Below are 27,466 nucleotides of genomic sequence, written 5' to 3' on the forward strand. Positions count from 1 at the left end.
CGGGAGCGAGCGGCCAGGCGCGCGGAGCTCAGCCGGCCTCCGTCACCCGCGGCTCTCCCGCACTCCCCCCTTAGCTCTGCCTGGTGCCAAAGTGATTTTCGACTCTGTTTCAGCACAAGTCCTTGTCCGAATGTCAGCGCACCCCGCGTCCTTCCTCGTGCTCTCTTTCTCCTGTTGGATGTCGACAAGTGTTGCAAGTTGGTTAGGAAAAGAAGACGGCAGATAACCCGGGACAAACGGACAGGCAGCCGGAGGATGGCGCGGCCACGAGCAGCGCGTGACGGAGCTGCCTCCCCTCGGGGCCGCCGTCCCGGGCACCGGGCTCAGCTGCTGAGGCTCCACAAGAATCGCCGAGCAGGCGTCACCGACACGCTTTGCGCCGCGTTTTCCCCGCTCCTTCCGCAGCCTGCTGCCGGGCAGGGTGACTCCATCAGACTCTATTTGGAGAACAGCAGTTCTGGCCTCCAGCTTGGAGATTTTTCTGCTTCTCCCAGGAAAGCATCAGTGTGGTTAATTCTGCACTTGAACTGCAACCACGTGGGATGCCACAGAAAGAGGAGAGAATAATCTCTTCTCGTAGGCTCGCATCTAAAACCTACAGGCATGGAGAAGGGAAGAGACCTTAGGTTTGCCGTATCTCGTGTTTCGGTGCTGGAGAGGCCCGCAGAGCTGCAAGCCCTTGCAATAGCAAGCACTAACGCTTCCCCACTTTGCAAATTCTCGCTAGCCAAGCTCCCTCCCCTGCCAGGGACTGCCATCCGTTAGCGCAGGAAACTTCACACCGCTGTCGCTCGCCCTGCGTCTCCCTGCTGCCGGGGGAAAGGCAGGGAGCAGGCAGGGGGAAGGTGCCGGGCGGCCGACGCTGTTCCCGGGCCACGCGGGCTCTGCGGTCCCGGCAGCGTGCCGCGGGACCCCCGCGGCAGCGCTAATCGCACGGCGCCTCCCCACGTCGCTGGCGGCAGCATCTGAAAATTATGCAGATTGCTAGGTCACTACTGTCTTCCTGGTATCATTTTTCAAATGATTAAATATAAAAAGGTGCAAGCGCAGCTCATATTTCAGTGTTAATGTTGCTGCCAAATATTATCACATAGACGATTGTTGTAAAACAAAAGCAATCAATAACGTTATATCTCTTGTTACTCTGGGAAAGACGTTCCAATACAGAATTATTTTCAGGTGCAATGAAGTGCCTCACCCAAGCAAGCCTGGCTCCACAGCCAGCATTCAGCCGTGCATTTCTGGATTTAGGGCCTTCTAAGAGAGTGGTTTTGTAGGCTGTTGTTTTTCCTTCTGCTTTGCTGTTAATTTGGCACACAATTAATGCACTTTTCTTTCCGAGACAGCTTTTTAATGAGAGCCACAACCAGCATGTCTGTAGATCAGAACAGCCTGTGGTTCAAGATAATGATATGGAGAATCCTGAATTTTTAGAAGTTGATACACGCATTTCTGTGACTGAGAGGAAAGCCGTTTCCTTAAGGAGGGGGGAAAAATCCTATTATTTGCACAGTCCATGCAAAGACAAGCAGCAATGCTCCCATGTCACATGCCGAACGCAAGCCAGGGGTTGCCTGGGACCCGTGCGAAGGCCACTTGTTGCGTGCTGTTTTGAACACACACAGCCATAAAAATTCAACCGTTTGTCTACCCGTTGCATAAGAAAACTGAGCTCATGTCTCTCCGAATGAATTATTCATGCTTGGATCTATTTTCACTAATATTAAAAAGCTGCTGTTGTGGGAAACGTTGTTCCTTTTCTTCCAGACATTGTTCCAGACAGTCCTGCTCAAATCGTTCACCAAGGAGTAAGTTGGCGTTTTTGTATTTTTCTTTCCTTTGCGCAAGTAGCACAGAGGGGTGGGAAGAGGAAGAGGAGGGGTGAGGAGCGGGGCCAGGACGTGGGGAGCTCTTTCTGCCCAGCACTGGCATCACGCGTGGGGCACGGCCCCCACGCAAGCGAGCATTGGCTTTCTGGCCAAAGGACGAGTCCGCAGCTGGAAGCGCCTCCTCTGCCCCGCTTGTCCCCGTCCTGACGAGCTCAGCTCTTATCCCAGCGGACGCACAGCGCTGCTCTGGCAGAAGGCCGAGGACGCGCTCGGGATGCAGCAGAACCGCGCGGCACTAACGAACGCAGCCGCACAGCTCGGCTGGGTGAGAGCGTCGCCCTGCAAACTCAGCCTGGCCAAACCTGGCCTTCGTGGCAGCCTGGCGTGCGTCTTACCGCGAAAGCAGGGTGGATCCAGGCCCTGCCAGGCAAAACAGGGAGGCAGGAGGATCCTGGGACCACTTCAGTCCCGTCTATGGTCCAAGCCTGGAGTGAAATTCGGGTCTTCAGAAAGTCAGCACGCCACGTGTTCCCGGGCCACGAAGCTTCCTCGTGAGGGAAGACGTGATGCAGGTGTTCCCGCATCCCCCCGGCTCTGGAGGGGACAGCTCTCCCTCCCGAGACTGGCTGCCACGTGTCCCTCATCTTTCCGCTGCCAGCCCAGTCAAGCGGCTTCACTGCAACATCCCGGACTACCCCTGCGTCGCTCAGCGTAGCGTTTCCGCTACGAACTGATTTATTGGGGCAGCAGAGACTGTGCAGCACAGTGACAGGACGTTTACTAGCAGCTCTTGAGGAAACGCTTACTCCAGGGTAATTCTGAGCCTCCCGACTCTGGGGCAGTGGCTCGTAGATTAAAACTGCTGCACACATGAAAACGCGTGGAAGAAAGACTCGTGCTTCACCACTTGCTAAAAACAGTTGCCTGGAGCAGGTTGGATTCGGGGGCTCGGAGGGTGACGCTTTTCCCGGGGGTGCTCTCCTCTCATTAAGGGAGTTGGCTGCTGATTGCCTTCTACTCCTCCGGTGAAGACGAGGAGCCCTGCGCTCAGGCTGCCGCAGCTCCTCCGGAGCTGTTGCTGCTTCCTCCTTGCAGTCCTGAGGCCGAGCGGAGGGGACGGTGCCCGGGCAGAGAGGGAAAGGTGCCAGCGCGGTCTCAAATCCGCTTCCCCGCGAGCCTGGGACCAGGCACAGCCGGGGCACGGCCAGCTGGCGGAGCCCGTCGGGCCGGCTCGTCGGGGGGATGCGCGCCTGAGCGGACTGGGAGTTTTCCCACGGCCTCGGCAGCCTGGATAGCTCTCTCACAGAGGACCTGTTTCTCTGAAAACTTCCCAAACGCATGATCATAGCAAGTTTTCAAGGCCATGCTATTAAATATACCCCGAGACGACGGGGCTCTGTCCCCGGCAAACAGCTCAGGATGGGAACAAAGGCAAAGCCTGAACTTCGGCAAGGTGAGGACAGTCCCCAAAGGCTCTGGTGTTTATTAACAGCTTGTCCTTGGGGACAGGCAGAGCTTTGGAGATAAGGCATATAGCTGCTGGTGCTACATGCTAAATTTGGTCCCTGAAGATCCCACTTACCTTTCAAAATTAAGTAGAAGTCATCTTGCAGATCTGAATTATTTAGATTTTAAAAAGAAAATACTCTTTACTAGCCTGCTTAGAAAACATCCCAAAGCGATTTGCTGAGGCTGTTGAGCTCTTTTCTGTAACAATCAGGGTTTCCATGGTAGAACTCTTATCAGATAGATAATAACCAGCCGTTCAACTCTGTCTAGCTGGCCTTTAAATAATAACGCTGACCCGCATCCAGCTAACAAAGATGAGTGACAGAAACGTCCAGGAATTCTTTAAGCCCTTTCTCCAAAGCTGAGACTCAGATTTTAATTTCTCCTTTGCCTGGATTTTAGAAAGCGCTTTGAAGTTGGCATCCCAGTGCTTCCTGTTCTGAGTACAAACCGGCCACACTTTGGTGGCAGGATTGCACAGGAGAGGCCTTCAGGGCCCGTTTTGTTCCCTCTGCGCCCAGCAGCCTCGCAGGGGCAATCCGTGGGGGGAACGGCAGAGGCGCTGGACTGCGCAATTCCGGCTCCAGCCCTCTCCTCCCACTCGCTGCCCCGCAACACACAAGTCCTGAGCGCTTACACTCTGCAGTGGAGGCGAGGGACTGATCATTACAATCTAGAACACTTTTCATCAGAAAACTGTGCATTTGTCTCAACTGAAACGTTATGATAATTAGGGCTGGTTTCAGTGAAACATTTGCATTGCAATGGAAGATAAAGACCCTTCAGCGATAATACTTTGCTCTGATATGTTGAATAAATGCATTTGGGGGTTTCTGTGCAAAAGGAAGCTTTGAAACTTAATGTCATTTAATTTTTAACTTATCTTCTTCACATTTCTGGAAAGTTTCATAGCACAAAACAAAGCAAAGCACTTGGTATCCACCCAAAAAAAGAAATCACAGGAAAATCTAGCCCATCTTGTGCTTAAAACCACCCTGAATGTTTCATCTAAATAGCAATTCCATTTGACCCAACAAAAGATCTTTTTAGCTTTTCCTTGGCCAGAGCTTTGCTTTTGCAGTTTTGATTTGATCAAAACAAGCCTCTTTTGCTTTGATAGTTTTTGGAAGGAGACAGAAAAACTGAGAAATCAGTTATCTCTGCAACCCTAATGGATTCAGGAAACCTGCTCAGCTCTCTAATGACAGATAACTTCAGTTACCATCTTGACTCCAGCTATTTAATTCAGCTCTCAAGGCAAGCAACGGGCTCCTGCTGTTTGATCTGCTTAGCGCGTCAGGGCAGCGCTTCTGCTTTGCTCCACCGTCATCACCGCAGCCTGCTGCTGCCGGAGGAGAGCTTGGGCCAGCTTTCTGCCTGCTCTCTCAGCCGCCGAGGCGGTGCTGAACGGAGCCGGCGCTGCACGGGAGGCTTTGGTTCAATTCCTAGCGTCCCCAAATAATCCACGTTCCCATGAGCCCGGGGCTGTTTTTGACTGGAGCCTGGCACCAAGGGCTGAAAGACTAGGTGCTTCCACCCAGAAAATTAGTATAATCCCACAGCCAGTGGCACTCGTAACCAATAGGGTTGGAGGGGGGGCACACAACAAAATCCAAAAGATGCCCCGTGTGTGCTGCCAACATCTTGGGTTAAGGTTGCAAAAACGCTTTTGCATTAGTGTCTGTAATAGTGAAATCTCGACTAAGCCTCTAGAAAGTCTTGCTATTTTTCAGCTCCTATCAACTTTCCTGTAAGGCCCACGATCTATAATAATCTGTTCGCAGCTAACATTAACTCCACCAGCATTACAATCAGGTACAGTTTCCCACCTCTGACTCAGTGCAGCTGCAAGCAGTTGCATGACTTGAACAGGGCTTTCAGCGTGGCATGTGGAGCCTTCCTGTAGGGGCTCGGCAGGTGGGAGCAATTCGTGCTCCCACCACCCCACGGTGGTCGTGGGCTGCTCGTGCCTGGGGCTCAATTTTAGTCTTGCAAAGGATTCTCCATTAGAATATTCCCTGCTTTCTTTGCTCGCTTTTTACAAAGTCAGGCCCACTTACAACTGTAGGTTTTAATCTAAATCTGTTTCTAGTTCAGAGATTATGCTCATCTGAGCTCTATAAAGGGTCGGCCATACCACAAGTGTTTGAGATTATCAGTTAATATTATCCCCTTATCAGTTCAAGTTTCAGTTTTCAAGCCTTCAATAGAATTTTTGCCTCTTTTCTCAGTCCTATTTTCTATGTGAAAACTATTAGAGCTTTTCACTAATAAATATCGAGCCAAGCCCCACACCCTGGTTTAATTTTCACTCATTCCTTCAGCACATTCAAGTGACTGTTCATGGAGGTTTCACCAAGACACACAACAAGGAGAGCTCACCTCGATCTTCACAGATGATGCTTTTAGGGAAGACGAGCTGAAATCAGTCACCTCATTTCAGGCATCACGACGTGCAGGTGTATTTGCCTCTTCCTTCAGGAAATAACAGGCTCATATGGTACACAGTCGTCCCAGCTGCCAGCGCCCGGCCATGCCGTTAGGCTACGGTAAGTTATTGTGGTTAAGCTATGGTTAAGTTATTATGGTTGAGGCTGGAACGCATCCAGTCCGTGAGCTGCTGGAGACAGGGTCTGCCTGGGGTGGAGGTGCCGCGTCGCGCGCGTGGGGACGCGGAGTAGTCTGTGCCCGTAACCCTGAACCACAGCACACAGGTCTTTCCCACGAACGCTGCAACCTCAGGGGCTGCCAGCTACCACCCGCCAGCAAACGGAGCTCCCGTGCACCCACTACCACCCGTTGCATCCGCCACCAAACACACAGCTGTGCAAAGAAGGCTTGTGCAGCTTCTCCGAACTAGCCAGCTACGATCTGATCGCTCCGTGGGGTCTGAGTGCTTCCCCTCCCGAGAGGTGTGAGAAGGAGAGCCAGCCACCATAAGTTCAGTCCCAGGCTATTACAAATACTGCAGCTTTTAGTCCATTTGTTATTCAGATGCTGTAAGCTGGAGATAGGTACACATACCAGGGCTTCTGACTGTATTTACAATAAAATCAGCATTATACCCAGTTAATATTCAGATTGTGATTAATCAAAGTACTCCATTCCCTATTCCAATTATACTTGCTGTTTGCAAGCAAATGTCCTTTGCTTTTGTTTAAGTGCACACAGAGTCAATTGGAATTGGGGATTTACGGTAGCTGCCAAACACTCAGCTCTCCAATGGCAATAAGTTATGTTCCTATTATGCAGCAAGCAATAAAAAGGGCTGATATTTATTCTTCGGATTTTTCTTTCCCAAGAAACTCTCAGAAACTCATACAACTGCTAAAACGTGGTTCCATATTTATAGGTGATGTCACTGCAGCCGATGGCACAGCAAGAATATGGAAGTGGTACCTGACAATCTGCAAGGTGGTCAGGAGGAGGTGAACATCACTGGAGGATCTTCACTGGCCTCTCTAGATCAGCATCCGAGTGTAACCCTGAAGAAACGAGACAAGCTGAAACCGTCAGCATCAATCTACACGTAAGGAGCGGCAGTCGTCTCACCAGCATGTTAACGCTGCTCTTGTAGCCCATGTTACCTCCCAGGGTTGCAGTGCTGGGCCCAGCAAAACCTGGGCTGAGCAGGGGGGCTGAGTTTAACCCATTATTAAATGTATCTACAATGGAGTTAAATTCAAGACACTAAAAATGACAGCTCTTACGCAAGGTTTCCTTCCAGATCTGACCTTTTCTCCCCAACACGCACAAACATCTCTGCTGCTTTGGAGCTGCTTAGCAGTCACTTTGCACACATCACACCAGTGACTGTGCCCATGTTCCTGAGCCAAGCAAAGTCACCCTGACACGTCTCTGAAGATGCACAGAGCACACAGTGCTGTGAGCAGCTCTCGTTGGTCCCTGTGCTCCAGGGAAAATCCTACTTGTGGCCTGGCTGCTGGTTGCATTTTGGGCAGGACTCCGTTGGGGGCCTGGAAGAGGGAAGAGCTACTGCTTTGGTGCAGGCTTGCTAGGCTTTTTGAACCCTTCTGCAGACCATCTCCAGCCTCTATTGCCACTCATAAGTGGTTCTGCACTGGGCCAGCAGCTCTTCTGCACTGGGCCAGCAGCTCAGCAGAGATGCTAGGCCCAGCTCTGTGCATCCAAGTGAAAGAATAACATTTTATTTTTAGACTGGGCACCAACGGCATGAAAACCATTGATCTGAGCTCATAATTACATCGTTATCTGTGCTCTATGAGATAAAGAGATTTCTAGCTGCAGGCTTTTTGAAAAGCCAAGCTTGAAAGCGGATAGAGCAGGGATTTATTTATTTGAGCTTCTCTATTTTTTAAATGAAATGTTAAATAGTAAAACTTTGCTCCTATTTATTTATTTATTTATCAGAAAACCCAAAGCTGTAGCAGGTTTTTCTCCTTCCCGGTCCAGCACAGCCTGCACGGGAGCGCAGCTGTGGCTTGCCTTTGCAGCCTGCACCTGGCACGCACGGCCAGCACCCTCCCTCCCGCCCCGGGCTGTGCTGTGCTTCATGCGGACTCATCTCTGCCATAAGCTGTATTGCTCACCTGCTGCTCCAGGAACGGGGCAAGAGCTGGACACTTTATCAATGTCTTCAGCCAGCACTTGTTCAGCTGGAGAGGTCTGCTTTACTCACCTCGCTGTTTTTGTAGTAGTTCCTGTCTAATTGTGTTGGCCACTCTCCAAGACCAGCAAGGGATCTGCTTCCATGTCAACTGCTTGGAGTCCCTGCTATCACTCGTGTTTTACAGCCCTCTCAATGAAGAGCAAATCTGTATTGATTTCAAAACAACTAGAGCTGTAAATTACTGGGCATGACTGGCTTGGCCAGTACCAAGATGAGAATCTATTGATTACACCAGAAGGTCTAAATCTAATTAGCACACAAGGAAACTCATTGGAACAGCAGAACAATTCAGATGTTCTGAGATGTAATTAAAACAGTAAAGCTACCTACAAAAGCAGAACATGCAAATAATGGTCCCGATCACGTGTCATTTGCAATCCAAGGGCTTCCTTTTCAGAGAGGCTGAGCAGAAAATAGGAGCAGAAATACCAATCAGTGGAACAAAGGGCCCTCTTTTGTCCCCACTGGCTCTCTCAAAATGCTTCTTTCTCTCTTTTGAAGCACTTCCCATTCAGGACTTCACAGTCAACCACAGCTGGCACTGCCTTTCCTGCAATTAAACAAAGCAGCATCTTAATTGCATGGGATATATGGGATTTTTACTCGAGCGCTCAACCAAGGTGGAATTCCTGTTTCAAGAGCTGGGTGGCCTTTTGGCTGGGAGTTCTTGTCTAACCGCTTGGAGTGCAAATGCCAGGCAACAGCAGAAAAGAAAAATCAATGCAAAGCTCTCATACTGAAAAAAAATTTTAAAAGGGAAGTTAAAACACAGTTTCAAGGCTGCTAGACATCTCTGGGAACTATTTTTCCAGAGGACAAAGACCTGCCACTAAAAGTCTGGAAGAGAACAAACTTTATCAACAGAAGCAGAGGAATTCAACTGGCCCTGCTGTTCTTTAGCTCAATCAGTAATTACCGAGACGGTGGCTTGCTCTTTCTTCCGTCCACCGCACCTGAAATACTGCCACTGGCAGAGTTACTGATAGCGAGCGTGCTTATAGCTTTGCCATCTCTGGAAATGACTCATTTTCTGTGCTCCAGCCTTTTAGCATCCAGTGGACAGCGTGACGTAACTGGAAAGCTCCGTGACTGATGTCCTCCTAAGCTGTCCCTCTCCTTTTCCTTTAAATAAACGGCAACGCACCCTGCAGCTCACAGGCACGGCTCTTCCCGACTGCCTCGAGCCCTCTGCCAAAGGGGAGGCCGCCTCAGACCGCTTGCGCCACTGCCGTGCGCAGTTAACCTTTGGTTGTTTTTCCACCAGCGTGCATCAGAACAGGAGACCTTCTCCTGGCTGGGGGGGAGCCTTTGGGATGCTCATCGAGAGCAGCACGCGGTGCCCCGCCGAGAACCGCAATCACGCTCCAGGAACAGCAGACTGGATAACTGGACAAGCCCTTAGCTCTGTGCAAGGGTCACTTTCCAGTTCTCTCTTCCACCAGCCGGCAAAGGTCATCTCACGCAGTACATACAGTCACCATCTCAAGACAATTCTAAATACCCTTGAGGTTTTCTTTACCGGTCGTTGCTGCTGGCCCTTAGATGTGAAGCCCTAACTACAACAAGCAAGTATCTAACCCGCCAGGATGCATTTGACTCCCGTGCTCCAGGGCGAGCCCAACCGACTAGCAGTCCTTCCGGGGCTCCGCCGCCCAGCATTCACGTGCCTGGGGCCCGTATCCCGCCCTGCGATCCCAGGAGGGGCCGTCACCCTCCTCGAGAGGGAGGAGAGGGCCACGGGCGCTTCGCAGGGTGGCACTGCTGGTTGGGCAAACGGAAGCTCTTCAGTTCCGCGTAGCAAAAGGCCTCTGCTGTGCAAGGCTTACGGGGAACTACCGCACCAGGGCAGACACCTCGGGGGACTCCAGCTGCCCCCGCGCCCCCCCCGAGAGCCGCGGCCAGACCTCACGGGGGTCACGGGCCACGGAAAACGGGCCACATCGAGGGGCAACCTCCCCCCCCCCCAAGAAAACCTACCTCCGACCTCCTTCCCCGCCGTCCGCCGCCGCCCCCCGAGCTCCGCCAGCTTCCGCGGCCCGGGCCGCCCGCCCGGCCTTCGTGCTCCCTCCGGGAATAAAGATACCAAGAAACTTCCCTTTTTGGTTTTTTTTTTTTTTCCTTTTACAATAGTCTCGCTTTATTAGGTACCACATAAAGAGAGAGGCTGTTGTGCTGCATGCAGCGGAAGACTGGAGTATTTCTAGTTTGTGTAACCTTTTTTCTTTTTTCCTTAACACTTGTAAACGGGTAGTATTTTGCTGTAAAATCACTGCATGCAAGTTTGAATGCAAACAGCAGTAGAGGAGGCTTTTTTTTTTTTTTTTTTTTTTTTTTTGCACCATTCCCAATCCGTATGCGCATGCTTTATTTACAAAGGAAGGAAGTTGTTCGGGGCAGAAATTACCTGCAGAAAAACTCAGAAGAGGGCGGCAAATGGAGACCAGGACTGTGATTTACGCAACACGGAGTGGGACGGGCAAGGGGCGCTTTTTAATTTTCATGGGTGCGAAGAGAGGACGTGAGTACAATTCCGCTGAAAGGAAAGCGTGGGAAGAAGCGACCCAGGCAAAGGCAACCTTAATTTAATCGCTCTGCGCACGCACAGGAGGCTTGGCGGGCGTGGAATAAACGAAGAAACTGCTTATAATTTTTTTTTTTTAAGGTAATTTCGTTGCCAGTCAAGCCCATCTTTTCCCATTATGCTTCAGGGGCTTCGGCTCCCAAGCAGTTTCCTGTAACTGTCCTGTTTCTTGAATGAGTAACTAGCTGGTCATGCTACAGCGAGGAGGAGCGGTCTGCGATGCAGAAGAGCTGCCCCAGCTCGGGCTAGAAGGATGCAGGAGCACATCTAGGTTTCCTCTCTGCGTTCGCGGTCCAAGAGTGTCTCCTCGTGGAGAGCCGAGCAACGTCCTGGCAACGCAGAGCCGAGCCGGAGCAGCAAGGCGCCCGCCGCTGCACGGCCGCCGCGGAGCCGCTGCTCTGGGGCATTCGCACCGCTCCGCGCGCCAGGAAGGGGCCGGGAGGCAGCACAAACAGCGTTGCATTAACTAGCGGCAGGGAGCGAAAGCAAGAGCGTGCACAGGAACACTCATCTCAGTTTCAGCCCGTAGGCAGTTAAATGAATAAAGGCGTGAACGCTCCCACTTACAGCATACGCCCACGTCCTAAAGCAGGAGAGGACCACACTACGTGGGAGGACAAGGCGCGCTTCATGAACAGCAGCCCAAAGACACCACGCACAGGGCCCGCAGCTTGGTGGCATTTAACGGCCAAGGCTTTTCTGGGCGAGCGATGCACCTCCTTTATGTTCAGAGATCGCCCCCACATCAGAGGGCTCTTAAAAAAAGGAAAGGAAGAGGACAGGGAGTGATCAGTGCCAGAGAGGTGCTAGGCAAAGGCTGTTCAGCAGAAGAGCACGTCGTGGTGCAGGGTACGGGAGAGCTCCCTGCAAACCTCCATGCCGTAGAAAGCCCCCTCTAGCTGCAGCAGTTACAGCCTTCTAGAGCTGTTCACTGCAAATAACTAGCCAGAGTGAATTCTGCTGGGGGAGAGAGAGATCAAGAACAGGAAAATAAACCATTCAAAAAAACCCAAAAAATCTCACTCTAAAACCTCCCTCTGCGGTACACCTGAATTCAGAACACGCCACACAATACCACACCAGCAGAGACTAGAGCAGCGAGCTGCAAGAGAGGTCATGGGACAACAGCGTGAACCAAAGGGATCTGGGGTTTAGATTTCACACAACATGCTCAGTTTGTAGCTGACCGACAATATATTCCAGTAGTGCTTATTGTGCTAATATCGACATTGCTACGTTTGGGGTTGTCCAGAGACAACAGATGAATCAGAAAGGTACCAGAAAAGATCAATATCAGTTTGAGAGCTTCTCAACTCTCTTTTTATCGATAACAAATAAAACACCTCCAGACAATAATTAAAGCACAAATTGAAGACAACGGTTCCTGTGCAGACTTGCCAAAAAAAAACAAATCTAAAAGCAAAACAACGTTGGAAGACCTCTAACCAGCTAGTTTCATTATTTGTAGTGTTTTAAAGCAATAATCTTTGAACATATCAACTAGTTGGTGGGAAATATCTTCACCAGCTTCCCTCCTGCATGTGGTGCGGGTAAGCTGACCACCGACAGCAACAGAAAGTATAGTCTCAAGAGGGCCTAACAAACTGCCCTCAGAGTTCATCTATTCACTACTATGCAGCTACAAAGTGAAGAGGAGGTAGTCACAAGCCTTAAGTATGGGTGTGTTCCTATATTAATGGAGTGTGTATGTTCCTAGATTTAAATGAACTGCAACTGGAAACAAATGTGAACCAACTCAAACCTCTCGTTTCTCTGCGAGCACGCAGAACGGCTCCCTATTTGAATGCTGTATTATTGGTAGATCTTCTCAGCAGAAACTCAAAAGCATGTACCACAACATTGCTCAAATGTACTGGATTCGAAAAAAAGCCAAAGCAGTACTCGCAGGATTACGTCTGTGACACAGGCTTAGCCTAATCATGACAATGCAGATACCGAGTTATGTTTACAACCCACATCAAAGCTAAACAGCTTTTTCATTATTGCAACTGAGGTATCAATATCAAACAAGCAGAACTGTTCAACGCTCTGACATCAACACTCAATCCCCCATGTTAAAACGAGAACACAGTATGTCCACTGACCGTGCAACCCATTAGAAGTTAAAAGAGCAATGAGCTGGTGATGATAGGATGAGCCACATGAGTGAAGACTGGAAGAATACATACCATCACACACAACAGAAAGGCAATGCTATTACAACCTGCATGAGACTACTGAGGAAGAGGCAAACTAAACTCTCAAAGGGTAACTACTGCTTGACAAAATTACACACCAGGATAATTCAATGAGGGAGGGAGGAAAAAAAAAAAGAGTTGAATTCAAAAGATCTAGGTTAGCTTTCACTTGGAGGTGAGAGCAGGGAACAGAGAGGATGCCTGGAGAAGAGACAGAGCAGCGTTGCTGCCTTGGGATCAAAGGCAGGTAGCACAAGGCATGACTGCACTGGAAGACGGACATCAGAAATCTACAGGGAGCTGGCAGACGATGTGCCATTTGGGGAGGTCTGGACAGCGGCTCCCGTTAATCGCTGGCAATGTGGTTCTCGTTTTGAAGGGTGTGCCAGCGTTCAATCTTCTTGTCCTTGTTCTTCAAACATTCGTACCAGTGTTTCAAGCGCTCACCCTTAGCCGTAATGCCAAGCTGACAACCGCCTGGAAGAAAGGAAAGAGGCAGGAGATTATATTCAGAGATGACGCTGATGTTCCAGTAAACCATCTCTATGGGGACAAGTCCGAGCTTTCGGCACTTCGCTCTTCCTATCCCCAATTCAAAATCTCATGGCAGCAACTAGAGCTGCTCTGCCCACACAGGAGAGCCTCTGGGATGATGGGAAAGTGGCAGTGTGGTGGCCCCTGTGCTGGATTATCCATTTGATGGCCTGACACAAGCTCCCAGGCAACCTGCAGAGCCCCACTTCAAAGCTCAGCCTGGAGATGATCTTCACAGAGCAAGTGACTTACTTATCCCTCCCATACAAGCAGCCTTGTGCATAGCATCTAAACCACCTAACAGAGCAGAGACTTTCACTCACCAATGTAATCATTAGATTTTCCAATGTCATAATCCCAGACAGATATGTCCAGTGACTTCTTGGCCAGATCACTGTGTTTTATATCATAGAAGAACTCCTGGAAAAGGAGAAAACTCGTGTCAGGCCAAGGATTTCAGCTTTCAAGGAAAATAGAAGGAAAATTCTGCCCTTAAGGAACTGCAGATATTCTCTCTACACAGCCTGAATTCAAAATCAAATGAGAGGATATTTCAAATACAATAATGAAGAGCAAATGCTGTTCTCCTGTCGTACCTCTTCTCCCAGTGTACCTCACAAACATGTATACCAAGTTCACTCTTACATCTAACTTAGCATTTTGCAAGTATCCTGTCAAGGCAGCATCTAAATCACAAAGCCTCTAAATATGGCACTTCTCATTTTAAAGATGCAAGAAGAGCCTGCCAAGGCTTCAACACCAACCACAGTGTTGACTGCTGAAGCCAATTTGATTTTTGAACGTGGCACACCTGAAGGGCAGGACAGCAGCAGGACAGTGGGGCTGGGATGAGGGGATTTCAGTTCAGGGGAGTCGTGTCCCCAGGGCCAAGCCGCAAGACCCCTTCCAAGAGCTTGTTCAGACCACTCCACGTTATTTAAGGTTACACACAATTTGCAGTACAGTCAGCAGAGAGGTTTCAGTGCGTACTTGGCACCACCTGGTAATGAATTGCTGAGATCTGTCAAGGCAGATACTCATTTCCTGAGATCAGTTGAGCATGAATGTTTCCCTCTTGCACAGGAGACAAGGCCAAAAATGAGAACAGTTCAATTAGGCTGTCCTCAAGGCTTTCACTAGCATCCTTCTCGTGTGTTTCTAAAATATTGCTGAATACAGAAGGTGGAAAGGAGCTTGAGAGAGTGACCAAGGCGCAGTGAGTTTGTCTTCACCTTCATTCACACAATCTAGTAACAGTTATGCTGATGTAACAATATATAAATTAGATCCGTTCTTACCTCATTAAATTCAGGATTCAACGTTTTCTTTTTAATCTGTGTCTTATGCTTGGCCTTTTTCCCCATGTCAGGTTTCAGCCAACTGGGGGCAACAGAAAACAGCTCAAAACTCAAGTGACAGCGCAGCGTGAGCTTGCAAGCTAACTAAAAAGTGAGTTTCTGAATGAAAAAAAAAAACAACTAAAGATTTTTAAGGAAAAGAAATGGGTTAACCAGTCTCTCTTCTCACCTTCTAAAATTATTTAAATGAATGTGAGTAAAATCCCAAATACTCCTTTTTTTTTTTTTTTTTTTTTTTTTTTTCCCAGATTGCCAGACTACACATGGGAAAGCAGAAAGACCCGCTTTACACTGAGTGCTGACTGCAGTAGAAACACTTCCGCGGGGAGCACGTCTCTTGCTCAGAACTAGGCAATGCTGAGAAACTAGAAAGAGAAACCAGAAAGCAGAGATCCTGCCACCCAGGGCCTTAGCTCCAGTTTCTGTCGTACGGCACTTGTACTCTCGCACTTCCTTTCAAAAACTTGGTGCCAAGTTTTTTTGTTTGTATGTTTTTTCCCAAAGCCATGCTCACATAAAAGATTATAGGATTTTTACAGCTCAAAAGGGTAAAATTGAACTATGAACTAAGTATTTAGCTCACAAGCAACTACATCGGCACCACTGAGGCCAGCAGCATGGAATAACTGAAATACTCAGGAAACGGAAAATCAGCAGGCAGGTGAGCTGTCAACACGCAACGGCAAGCCACATTTCCGAACTCCGCGCCTTGGCTGCTAGAAAATTCAACCAAGAATGTGTGAACGCATACGGAAATGGAGAGATTTGTGAAAAAAATGCTAAAAATAGTCCATTAGCCTTTAACAAAGTACAGATCAGCATGCTGAACCAAGGTATTTTCACTTGGAAAATATGGAAAAAATTAGAGGCTCACGATTTGCAGTCTGGCTGCAAAACTAATTTGAACAGTTGGCATTAACTAGATCCTTGTTGGAATTTGCTTTAAAAATGTAAGCCCACTATTTTCTATTTGTGGGAAAGGAAAATATTAAAAAAAAGAGAGGAGGAGGAGAACTACTCAGTTTCACTCAAGAGCAAAAATATGTGCAAAATATGAGCAAAAAAACTACCAAGAGCGTTATCGGACTTTTAGGGAGAACAAAGTTTCCGAGAACCAAGAGAAAACAGCAAAGAAAACCCATCCGCAGCCAGCAGGAACTGCAGCTGGAATCCGGAACGACTGCGGGGTCCTGCCCACGCGGCAGCTCACGAGCTTCGAGTCCGAACGCGCTCAGCCGGCCGAGCTCTCCGGAGCCGCTTGACGAGCGACCCTGCGCCTGGAAGAGCCTTTGCATCTCGCGAGCCCTGGCGGGCGAGCCAGCCTCCGAGGAGACGCGTTGCAAGACGCTGCCATCGGAAGGAGGTTTCAGCAATAGCGTGTCAGGTTATGCCTAAGCACGGCGAGTGCCTCCACGATCACCAGTTACAACTTCACGCCCTCCCCAGCTTTCACTTACAGTTTAACGAAAGGGTCCGAGTATCCATTGGCATCCATTGCTGCTAAATGAACGCAGCGTACGATGCCCACAACCAAGCCGCCCTGCTGCGTGCTGTACATGAGCGACACAAGGATCTTCCCACGCTCTTCCACATCCCCACCACGATCTACCTGCAAGAGGAAGCAAAAGGAGGTGTCAGGACACGGGCCCTAAGCGAGGGCGCCCAGGAGTACGGCTCCAGAAACACAGCAGCAGCAGCTGGTGGTCTCTGCAGAGGAGGAAGAGGAAACGGTAAGAAACTTGCAACAGACCTGCAGAACCTCCATGAGGACACGAAGAGGAGCTCATACGTGAAAGATCATCGGCCTAACGTGCACAAAGCATATTATACGCTGAGGAAACGGCAGCCTCTTACCTCCTCTTCATACAGTGCCATCCCACGAGATGAGCCCGTCGTTCCAGCACGCTTCATCTTAGGTTAGGAAGGGAACAAAGACAGACTTCCATGAGTAACTGCAGCTGAGAGGAGCATTGCCCTATGGCAAAAACACTCCTGCATGGGCGTTGGGAGCCCTGCCAAGCTCCTCCACCGACCTCAGGAGCGGAAGGGGGCTCAGATCAAAATTCTTTTACTTTGATAACTTCTACTTCAGCAGGCTTAGCACATCACCCAGAGCACCGGAGAGCAAAGCAGAGACAGGCAACAAACTGCCCCCTCCTCTACAGCAACATAAGTCAGCATAGGCTGGCAAATGTCAGAAGATTTTCAGCCACCACAGGAATCCCCAACGGGTTGAGTCGCTTTCTGAACGAGCTCTTCACATTAACTATTAATCGCTCTAAATTCAAGAAGGTCAGATTCTTCCATTTGCTTTTTCTAATCTAGGATACTTCTCCAAGAGCAAAGTTCTGCCTTTGGTTTCTGTCACTGGCTCCAAGGGACTGCTGACCTCCTTGTTTCAGATTCACACCACTTTGACTGGGACCAGAAACAGGTCCCCAGATTCCCACCACATTCCTTTCTCTTGATCTTAGTATGTCACACCAGCCTAGACCCTGAGACGTGGGTGGGAGCTCAGCTCTCAAAGATGCCAGTGAAAGTTAGGCATGGAGATAGCTTGGATTGTACCAGCTTCAAACTCACCACTAGCTCGCTCATAAGCCATTTATTAGGAATCCCAACTAATGGTAGTAGGAAAGAGTTTCTTAAAAACTCACTGGTATTACTCTCTCCAAGCAGATGTTGAAGTTCTTTTTCTGATTGGGCTTCAATTTTTTCAAGGAAACTCTAGTTTCTCCAATAAACTCATTGTGGCCAAATTTGTCTTCATCACACACAGAGATCCTGAAGGGAACAAGAAAGAGAGAGTGAACATCAAACAGGCTGGAGCAACACCTGATTTTGGAGCACATAAGCATCCAGGTACAAAACACTCCTAAAAGATTGCTGCTCGGGGGGTAGACAAAGCAAAGTAACAGCTAAGTCTCCGGGCATCTGACTCTCCTCTAAGCAAAGCCATTCAGAAAAGCCATTTCTAGTTTGCTATAAAAATCAACATTTTGATATTTCCTAGGGAAAGGAAATGTTGAACATTTTTAGAAACATCTAAATATTTTCCTCGGATACTGTTAAATCACAGGTACAGAAACGCACATTATGGGATATATAAATCTACACACTGATAAGAATAATAGTAACACCAATAATTTCGTATTAAGTGAGTCAAAATTACTTTCTCTTTCCTTTTTAGGAGAACTAATAAAACCAACATATTCATGTAAAAGATTTTGACCCAAAATTCTGCACTTTCAAATGTTCTGCCCAAAGCCTGCGCTTTGCTGCCCGTGCCCTCTTGCAGGGTTTGTGAGGAGGACTGGTCTGAAACGCTCTGCACCAGCAGCTGAACTTTGCTCCTGCGCAGAAGGGAAACACAGCTGGGGGACACCACATCTCCTCTACTTGCCTGAGTGTTTTCCTTTGCATGTCCTCGTCCGTGATGCCATGATACACCAGGGTCTCGTTCCACACAGGGTTACGGGTATTGCGCAGAGTCTTTGTTCTCAACTTATTCGACTGTTGCGTTAAAATAAAACACAACATAATTACACACAGCAGGCTGAATGCCTCGCCACCCAAATTTAGGCTTCTGATAGAGGAGTATAGATCAGAAGCTCCCTCACTTTTGGCTCACTACAGCACAGCATGGGAAAGAGAGGTGATTTGACTGGGGACTATTTTAGCTGTTGTCCCAAGACACACACATTTCACACTCATGGGAGGACTCTGCAAGACTTCATTGCTGTCACCTAAGATTCAAAGTCTTTTTTATACTTTGATCTGACTGTGTCTGCTTGAGCTTCCCAGCACAGATGCACCTCACAGTAACCAGGCAGGCTGAGCAGAGCTTGAATCATGGCCCTTAAGGCCTAAAGTGAGAAACCACCAGTGAAACAGGACTGCTGGGTGACACGGTGTCTGGGTGACGTCCGGGGGGGGGGGGGGGAGATGGGGAGGAGATGGGGGCATGAACACCCTAACACCCAAAAGGGCAATAGAAATCAAAGCAATTCCCAAGATCTTGACTTCTTGATTTACCCTATACAAGATGACCAAAACGTCTCCACATACAAAGTAAATGAGTAAATCTCAATTCAACGATTTTAATATGCACTTCCCTTATTTTGCACTTGCTTCCTATGAGCAAAACTCAGCTATAGGAGAGAGCTATGCACCCCTAGAGCAAAAGGACAGCATTCCCTAGGCACTCGGCCAGTAGTGTTCATTTCTCCTTAAAAAGAGAAAATGGATTTCTCCATTGAGTTTAATTTAGCTGGGTTGAGGAGTGAGATTTATAGAGCTTTCTTTGATGAGGAGAAAAAGAAAAAAGCAGAGTTTACTCACTTAATGGTTATTTTCTACAGCTCTAATTAGAACATGCTGCAGCTTCAAAGTAAACCAATCTTCCCAACTCCAGTAATAATTAGATTTTGTGTCAGATGTTTTGTAATGCATTAACAATGTCACCTTTTCTGAAATTCCTCTATACTTACTAACTAGACTCCTGTCTTTCAAGATGAACTGTGCCACATTCATTTCTTTGCCACATCTGTGGCACATCAAGAATTACAGGACAGTCAGAAAAGACTCTTGTACCATCACAAAAGGGCACCAAATTGAAGGTCTGGGCTCTGTATTCACCTGCCTCCAGGTCACATCCCTCCCAGATGAAGCTAATATGGTATTTTTACAGATAGGTCTACAGGAAAGGGCCTACTCTTTCAAGGAGGCAAGTCATGAAGCACATATTTATCCTGTACATGCTGCTAAATAGTCTGGCCCATCTGTGTCTGACTTCCAGAGAAAAGCAGAATATTTTGCTTTGTTCACCTCAGATGAACTACTGGAGCTTGGGTCCTTTAACTCTCTAGTGTATGTGAAAATGTCTATTCTCAGAGACCCTGTGAAGCCCGTCTGCTAATAAACTTTCCAACAATCCTCCCGTATGTAAAATATCAGCACTGAGCAACTGCACGCAGAAGTCAAGGAGGGGAAGTCCAGCGCAAGCTTCCGAACCGGCAGCACTCCGGGCGAACTGAGACTCCCAAAGCTCCTCAGTGACCTTCTCCCAACTCCCCGTTCATTTCTGGGCATCTCAGAGGTCTTTCAGAAACCTCCACCCCGTTTTCAGACCTACTGTCAAACGCATCCACGTCGGGTAAAGAATTACCTTACTGGCTCCAGGCAAGAGGTGTAGTTTCACGTAGGGATCAGCCAGGCCGTTTGAGTCCATTGGTTTTAAGCCCTAAAAGATAATAAAGGAAACACAGGGCATAAATCATCTTTAAGCAGAGCCAGGGGAGAGGGAAAAACTATCCACTGGTTACTACAGAGCAACTAACAGAAAAAGTGTTTTGAAAGCAAAAAGCCTTGTTCTACTCCTGAATAAGTGTGAGCGCCAAGAAGCCTCTGAAAAGTCAACCCGGCTCTCAGAAAAGTAGCCCAGGAGAGTCCTTCCCGTGCAAGACTTGCTCGCGCTGTCCTGGAGTCGTACGGGAACCCACATCAGGAATCACCCTCGGTGGGCAGACCCTCAGCAGCGCGAACACCTCCAGGACGCGAACGTCTGCGCACGGTGCCAGGCGAGAGGACCGCCCTCGCCGGCGAGCCCCCCCGGAACATCTCAGGGCAGAGCCCTTCAGACCTACCCGGAGCAGCCCCCTCGAGAAGCAGCCCAAAGGAGCTCTTCCAAAGGCAGTTAAGAGACATGACCTAACTGGGATTATTTAGCTTATGAAAGAAATTATGGATAGGAGGAGAAAGATGCACTAGAGCCTTTCCACGCCAGAGCGCTGCAAAGCTGAAGAGAACCCCTTGGTCTCCGTGTCTAGGAGAAGCCAGACAAGGCATCGTGCCGGGGGGCAGCATCCCCTCACCGGAGGCCTTTCAGAAGCGGCCAGTCCGTATCCGCGAGCAGCGGAGGGGGCAGAGATGAGCCTCCAGCAGGCACTGGGCTCTCTGACCTCCTGCAACTCTACCAGCACACCTGCGACTCTGCAAAGCAGCGGCTGTGCCTAGGAGAGCAGCTGCAGCTTGCTCGTCCCTCCCTTTGGGCTCCACACCAAAGCCGGGTAGGTCACGAGAGTCATTGCAGCAGATCCCTGCAATTTCAGTGCCAAAGTCCTAACCCACGCCGCAGGTGGCAGGTGCTGGCTCTGTACTAACGCCCGCTGCAGGGGGGCGTTAGCAGAGCGGAGAAAAAGTTAATGACCGCAACGATTTGCAGAGGAGCTTAAGGAGCTCTTAGGGCTGCGGTTGCTGTCCTGCACCGCCCGCACCCGGCGGACCTCGTCTCGGCAGCCCCAGCGCACAGCTGCGGGGAGCCAGGCACGCCTCGGCACACCGGCGGGTAAACGGCAGCGCACGGAGACTCTGCACCGCGCCGCTGCCCGGCGCAGACTGTCTCAGGCAGGGCTCAAGCGCGCGGTGCCAGCGCCCGCGCGCGGCACCTCCGAAGCCAGCGCAGGCTCTGATGCCAGCAACTATCATCCTCTCCCACGCGTGCGTGGCCTGGAAGAATAAGGAATTCTAGCGCTTTCCAGACCGTTTACCCGCTGAGCCTCCACGAGCTGCAAGGCCACCGAACTGGGGGAGTTCAGCAAGGTCCCCTGCAACCAGCCAGTCCCAGGTTTTTCGGGAACTGCAGAGAACGGGCCCCTCCAGCTCCCAGCGCTTAGAGAAACAGGGCGCACGCCTCGCCGCCCGCGGCACGGGGCTGGGCCTCCCCGCAGAGCGGCCTCCGCGGGCAGCCGCTCTGCCGCCAGTCCTACCGCACCTGGGGAGCGGGATTTAGCAAGGTGCAAGGAAAGAGAGGCGCACGCGTCGGCGGGACGGCGGGACGCCTCTCCGCGCAGCGGGCAGGGAAGCCCAAGGCGCGCACTTACTTTGGCTCTGGCGAGCGCGCAGTGCAGAGCGCTGTTCTCCCGGTCGTAGAGCAGGCTGAACTCCAGCGCGCCCAGCGTAGCTGGCGACGGGGAGGAGACGGAAACACAGGACACGGCTTCGTTACAATCCCGGCCGATATCCGTGTTTAATCAGCCCCGATTAGCAACAATTAGAAAGATTCGCTGCTTCAAATTCGGGAGCCGTTTAAAGCACGCGAGAGCGCACCGGCGTCAGGCAAGCTGCCGCGCGCAAACCGAGCGAGACCCGCAAGCGCCGGCCGTCGGGGCGCTACGACGGCAGACCCGCGGCGGGCGCAGAGAGACACGCAGGAGCGCAAACGCGGCCCCGAACCCGCGCTAACGCCGAGAGAACGGTACGCACTGCCTTCGTCGGAGTCGTAGCTGTTGGCGTCCTCCTCCTCCTCCTCCTCCGGCGGCGGGGCCGGCGGCTGCTGCGGCCTCTCGTCCCGGGCGGCGGCGGAGCCCCCTCCTCGCTCGTCCCGGGCGGCGGGGCGGGCCGGCTCCGGGGGTGCCGGCGGCGGGCTCGCTGCGGGAGAAATCCCTGGGGAAAGGGGGGGTGTGTGTGCATGCGGGGCGGGGGGACACGGTCAGAGCCCGGGGGGGCTGCAGCCGCCGCCGCGACCGCCTACCTGGGGGTGCCGCCGGGGCGGCGGGCGGCCGCGGCGCTCGGACGGAGTCGGCCCGCCGCGCGCCTGCGGGGAGAAGGGGAGTCAGGCGCTGCCCGCGGGAATCGGCGCCGGAGGCCGCCCGGCCCCGCCGCGTCCCCCCGCTCCCACCGCGTCCCCCCGCTCCGCGGGCAGAGCCACACGCGGGCTCCCGCTGGCAGGGACCGGGGCGCCACAAAACGCCCCTCTCTAGCTACTAACTATTCCGCAATTCAAAATTCCCTTTTTCGCTCAAGGAGTTGAAGAGGCCTCGGATATTTTCCGGGTGTTTTTAGCTCTACCGAACGAATTTGCAAGCTCAGCTCCTGGAAGGAAAGCACCCTCCGAAAGCGCCTTCCAACTTCCAGCGCCGCGCGGGGAGGAGCGGGGCCCCGGCGGGCGCAAGCTCGCGCTGCCTGGCGCCCGCTCCCGGCGCCACGGCTCGGGGCACGCCGAATTCCCACGGAAGGAGGATCGACGGCGAGCGGCGTCCGTCGCGCCGCGTTTCCCTCTGTAACCAGCCTCGTAAGCAGCCGAGCCCGCTCCGACCGGGCGCGGAGCGGAGAAGGGACCCAGCGCCGGGGCCGGACCGCGGCTCTCACCGGGGCTCCTGCCGCCGCCGCCGCCGCTCTCGGCGTCGCTCTTGGGCGGCCTCCGGCCGGGCGCCGCGTAGCCGCCCCGGGCGGCCGCCGTCGGCTCGTCGCCTGCGCGGAGAGCAACGAAGCAGCAGTGAGGCTCGTTCCCCCCACCCCAAAACCGCCTGCGGGAAGAGCGGCGCGGACAGCGGGAGGAGGAGGAGGAGGAGGAGGAGGAAGGTCCGCGGCTTCACGCACCGGAGCCGCCCGGTGCGCGATCGGCAGAGCCCGGAGGGCCGGGCAAAGCAACGGGGAGCCGAGGGCCGCGGGACGGGGGCCTCGCTCGTCCTAATCGCCTTTCGCTCGTTAGCCGCGGCCGGCGCGCGCGCGGACGCTGACGCCCGCTTCCCGCTGAGAAACCGCAGCCCGCAGAGGCGACGCGAAAGGTCTGGGCGCTCACCTGGCGCGCGCCACAGCCGGCGGGTATAAATCTTCGCCGTGACATAAATGGGATGTTTGCCCTTGGCTGAGCTCTCAGGGTCGCCAGGCGCAAGGAGAAAGCAAAACGCAACAGATTGCGGATGGCGGGGGGGGGATAAAAATGCCACAGTGCTAAACACGTGGGATGAGGGGAAACGGGCTCGGGAAACCAGGAGCGCCGTCGCTCGCGCGGCGATGCAATAAGCAGCTTCCCAAGGGAGCCTCCTTGGCGCGTTGTGAGCGTGCTGATCGCCAGGAGCGGCCCCGCGGAGAGCCCTCGCCGCCAGCCCGGCGGCTTTGCCAGCGCCCGGTGCACGCTGCTCGCCGCCGGCGTTGGGCTGCTCAAAGCCTCCGGAGAGGGCACGGCACGGCATGGTGCAGCACGGCACAGTGCAGCACGGCACGGCACCGCACCGCACGGTGCAGCACGGCACAGCACCGCACGGCACCCCGCTCCCCGCCGTCCTCGCACGGGGATTGCGCCGAAAGCAGCCGAGGCGGGGAACGGCCGGGAGGGAGCAGCACGCGGGTGCTGGGAGCACGCGAGGGGGACGCGCAGCGGTCAGACGTCGGCCCTTACCGCAGGAGTCCGGCTCGGCCGCGGGCCCGGCGCCTGCCTGGCCTGGGGAGCACGAACAGAGAAAGCAATGGGCGGTGAAAGGGCAGCGCGTGGCGGGGCGCGAGCATCGCACGCGCCCTCGCCCCAAACCCGCGCCGCCGCTCCGCATCCTCCCCCCCGCCGCCCCCAACGCGCCCGCCCCGCGGACCCCGCCGCGGGGAGCGGGCAGGACGCCGGCGCCCCGCGCTCACCCACCTCGGCTCGGCGCGCGGGGCGAGAGCTTCGGGTCCTCGGCCGGGGCGGGCGCGCTCGCCGCTTGCGGCGCCTTGCTCTTACCGACGGGCATCGGCTGCGGCAGCATTTGCTTGGGCAAACCCTTGAAAAACCAGGCGCCGGAGCGCTTCCACACCTGCGGAGGCGGCAGGGCTTGGGCGCGGGGCTCGCGGGGTGCAGAGCGCGCCCGGCGGCCGTCGCCGCGCCGCCGTGCCCGGGGGCCGGCTCCCGGGACGCCCTGCAGCCCCTCCGGTCAAGTTAACTCGCGTAGGAAGCGGGCTCGAGCATCGGGGCGAGGTCCAAGCGGCGCCGAGGGGCTGGGGCAGAGGCGAGGGGAGGCGCGGCCGGGCTCGGGAGCGCCCCAGCGCCGGCCGCACTCACCTCCCGCTGCTCGCTGCAGATCTTGCACAGCCAGACGGAGCGGGGCCGGCTGTTGGCGGTCTCCACGCCGCACTTGGTGCACACGTTCTGCGGGCAGAGCACAGCGCCGCGTGGCCGGCCGGACCCCGCGGCGATCCCCGCGGAGACGCCAGCCAAACTGCCGCCCGCCCGGCGAGAGCGCACCGCCGCGGCCACGCGTGCCCGCCGAGCCGCCTCACCTTCTTGCAGTCCTCGCAGACGACGCTGGCGGAGCCCGGCAGCCCCAGCTGCTCCCCGCAGAGGATGCAGCGGCTCACGCCGTCCCCCGCCACGCTCCGGCGCAGGTCCTCCAGGCGGGTCACGAGGCGCCTGGCACGCGGGGAGCGGCGCGGCGTCACCCCGGGCGTGCATCCCCCCCGCCCGGCGTGCACCCACCCCCTCCGCCTCGCGCGCCGAAACTCCCAGCCCCTCGTCTGCAAAGGGGGGTGTTGGCGCCCTGTCTGCAAAGGGGGCGGGGGGGACATGCGGGAAAACGCTTTTTTTCACCCCGTCCCCGTTCCTGCCCGCAAAAGATGCGCGAGCGGAAATCGCGGACGGGTTTGGACGAGAGACGAACGGATTAACGGGTTTTCTCGTCTTCTAAGAGAAAACGGCACGCGGCCGCCCTTACGGGAACGCTTAGCCCTTCGAGGAAAACGCAGCTAAGCCCGTCGGAGAACAAGCTATACAAACACATCTGTTTACTCCGGAGGGTAAAAAAAAGAAAAAAGAAATACAGCTAAGCAACTCCTAGAAGAACAAGTGGCAAAAGCAGCGGGCAGAGCCCAGCGAGAGGGAGCAGGCTGCTTGCCAAGCGCAGGAGAGCTGCTGGTGAATTATACAGTCAGTTAGCCCAAAATCCTGGCCCTAAAAATAGCGCTAGAATGAAAAAAAAATGCATTATTTATGCTATTCAGAAAGGAAGGAGAAAGAAAGGGAAAACAGGCAACCACGCGGGAGAGGATTTCAGAAAATCTCGCCTGCGGGCCCTTGCTCCACTCCGCTCGCAGCGTGACCCAAATCTGACAAAGCTGCTAACGCGGCAGGCGTTAAAACGGGGGGAAAAACCAAGGCGTTTAAAAGACAGCTTCCCGCCCGTCTTACGGCGGTTCCGGATCCGCGAGGCGCCGCCGCCAGCGCCTTTGATCCGTTCTGCACGAGCCTCCGCCGCCGGGCCGGCGTCCCGGGGCGCTGCGTGCACGGACGGCCCTTGGCAGCGCAGCGAAAAGGGGGGGAAGGAAGGGGGAAAAAAAGAAATAAAAGGAAAAACCCAGCGGCACGCTCCAAGGGGTTTTATTCCAGTTCACCAAATGCTTCGACGCCGTTCCCCTCGCTCCAGATCCGCCCGGCCAGGGGAACCTTCTCTCTTTCTTTCTTTGTTTTTTGGTAAAACCCTTTATTCTCCGAGCAACCCAGCACGCGCGCAGGCCCGTGTCTTTTGCGTTTTCTTCCCCCCCCCCCCCGTGCTGCAAGAGCTCCGCTCCAAAGCGGGGCAGCTTCCAGCTGGAAATCTGCAAGCCCAAACAAACTTATTATAGAAACTAGAACAAATGGCACAATCAAAGCAAAAAAAAGAAAAAAAAAAGAAAGAAAAACTACGCTTTTGCATTTCAAGAGCTTTGTTATTTAGCTGCAAAATCTTTCCCCATTTACCACGAGCATCTCCCTAGGAAGGAGCGAGCCCGCAGCCGCGCCTGCGGCACTGGTCCCTATCAAAGCTAAGCGCGCGTGCCTAACCACGGTGTCTGTTCCAGCTGAAGAAACCCGCTTTTTTCCCCTCGTTCAAATGCTTTTACGGAAGCAGCGCAGCGCGGAGCCGGAGCTCAAGCCCGCCGCGAGCGTCTCCCCCGCCGGGCTCCCTCGCTCCCTGCCTCCCCGCGGGATTTTCCCAGGGCGCCGGACGCTACGCGGGAGCAAGCGGCGGCTCTCGGGCAGCCTCCGGCCGCCGCTCACGCGGAGGAAGAGGAATTAAAGCGAAACGCGAAAGAGGTCAGAAACCGACGCCAGAATCGAGCGGTGACCCGCTTCCCTGGGGAAAGCACGCGCCTTAAAGGTCTGAATAATACATTAAAGTTAATTTCAATGGTATAAAAGGACAAGGAAAAAAGCTGAGCTACAGATTAAAAAAAAAAAAAAGACATAATTAAAACCAGGATAAAAATTTAGAAGCGTTTTTTGCCCCTGATGCGCACAGGTAACTGATGGCAAAGCATCGTCCGAGCCCTCGCAGGGGGCTTTCAAAGCCCCCCCGGCGCGGCGGGCGGCACCCGAGAGGGCCGGGGGCAGCGGGCCGCAGGCGAGCAACGCCGGGCGACGGCTCCGCGGCGGCGCTTTCGGAGGGCGAGGCGCCGCAAATCTCTTTGCGCTTTATACCGATTTCTGGGCGAAAACCGGAATTATCGCACGCTTTAACGCGCGTATTCCCAGGCGGCTTCGGAGCAAGCGCCTCCGGCCGGGAAGCGGCGCCGACGGAAAGGCGCAGCGCGCCGCGGAGCCCCGGGCCCTACCCGAAACGCGCTGGGCGGCAGCGAGCTGCTAACAAAAAAAACTCCGAAAAGACCCAAACAGAGCAGGGGAAGAGGGAAGGGGCCCGCGGCGCCGCTCACCCGATGCGCTCCTGCTCCATCTGCTCCATCTTCTCGGCGCGAGCGATCACCCGGTTGATGATCTCCTTCTCCTCGTCCGTGAGCTCTTCGCCCCTCCGCTGCCGCTCGGGCTGGGCGCCCCGGACAGCCCAGCCCGCGGGGAGCCTGCGGGCGCCGACGCCTCGGGTTTCCCGCGTTCCTGCACGCCCCCCCGACCCCCCGCGCCAGCGCACGGACTGGCGCGTTTAAACCCCCCCCCCCCGCCACGTGCTAGATGTCGCGAGCATCTCGCCCCGCGGCTCCCGGCTAACGCGAAACCGCCGCTCTTGCACCCCCCCCCCCCAAACCCAGGGGCGTTTTCGGAAGGTCGCGGTTGGGTCCCCCCGACT

The 27,466-nt window shown here is 53.5% G+C and overlaps 1 protein-coding gene across 1 annotated transcript; it reads right to left on the bottom strand.

Annotated features, from left to right (window-relative positions):
* Positions 1-11,922: 11,922 nt before the first annotated feature.
* RPH3A (rabphilin 3A) lies at positions 11,923-27,166 on the bottom strand. The gene is made up of 17 exons (XM_062590344.1): positions 27,099-27,166; positions 24,693-24,822; positions 24,475-24,561; positions 24,076-24,229; positions 23,842-23,883; positions 22,809-22,910; positions 22,192-22,254; positions 21,924-22,088; positions 21,542-21,621; positions 19,828-19,902; positions 18,064-18,173; positions 17,318-17,444; positions 16,515-16,571; positions 16,118-16,269; positions 14,601-14,682; positions 13,626-13,722; positions 11,923-13,245 (listed from the first exon to the last, which is right to left on the bottom strand). The coding sequence occupies exons 1-17, from the start codon at positions 27,125-27,127 to the stop codon at positions 13,115-13,117; spliced, it is 1,683 nt and encodes a 560-aa protein (XP_062446328.1). The 5' UTR covers positions 27,128-27,166; the 3' UTR covers positions 11,923-13,114.
* Positions 27,167-27,466: the final 300 nt, after the last annotated feature.

This window comes from Rhea pennata, chromosome 17 (assembly GCF_028389875.1).
Source record: "Rhea pennata isolate bPtePen1 chromosome 17, bPtePen1.pri, whole genome shotgun sequence".
In the NCBI taxonomy this organism is placed as follows: Eukaryota; Metazoa; Chordata; class Aves; order Rheiformes; family Rheidae; genus Rhea; species Rhea pennata.

Coding starts and splice junctions, on each gene's coding strand:
- RPH3A (XM_062590344.1), bottom strand. CDS start 27,127: ATGGAGCAGATGGAGCAGGAGCGCATCGG. Junction 22,255..22,808: donor CGGCGGCGGCAGGAGCCCCG/GTGAGAGCCGCG, acceptor TTCTCCCCGCAG/GCGCGCGGCGGGCCGACTCC. Junction 14,683..16,117: donor TCGGACCCTTTCGTTAAACT/GTAAGTGAAAGC, acceptor TGTTGCCCCCAG/TTGGCTGAAACCTGACATGG.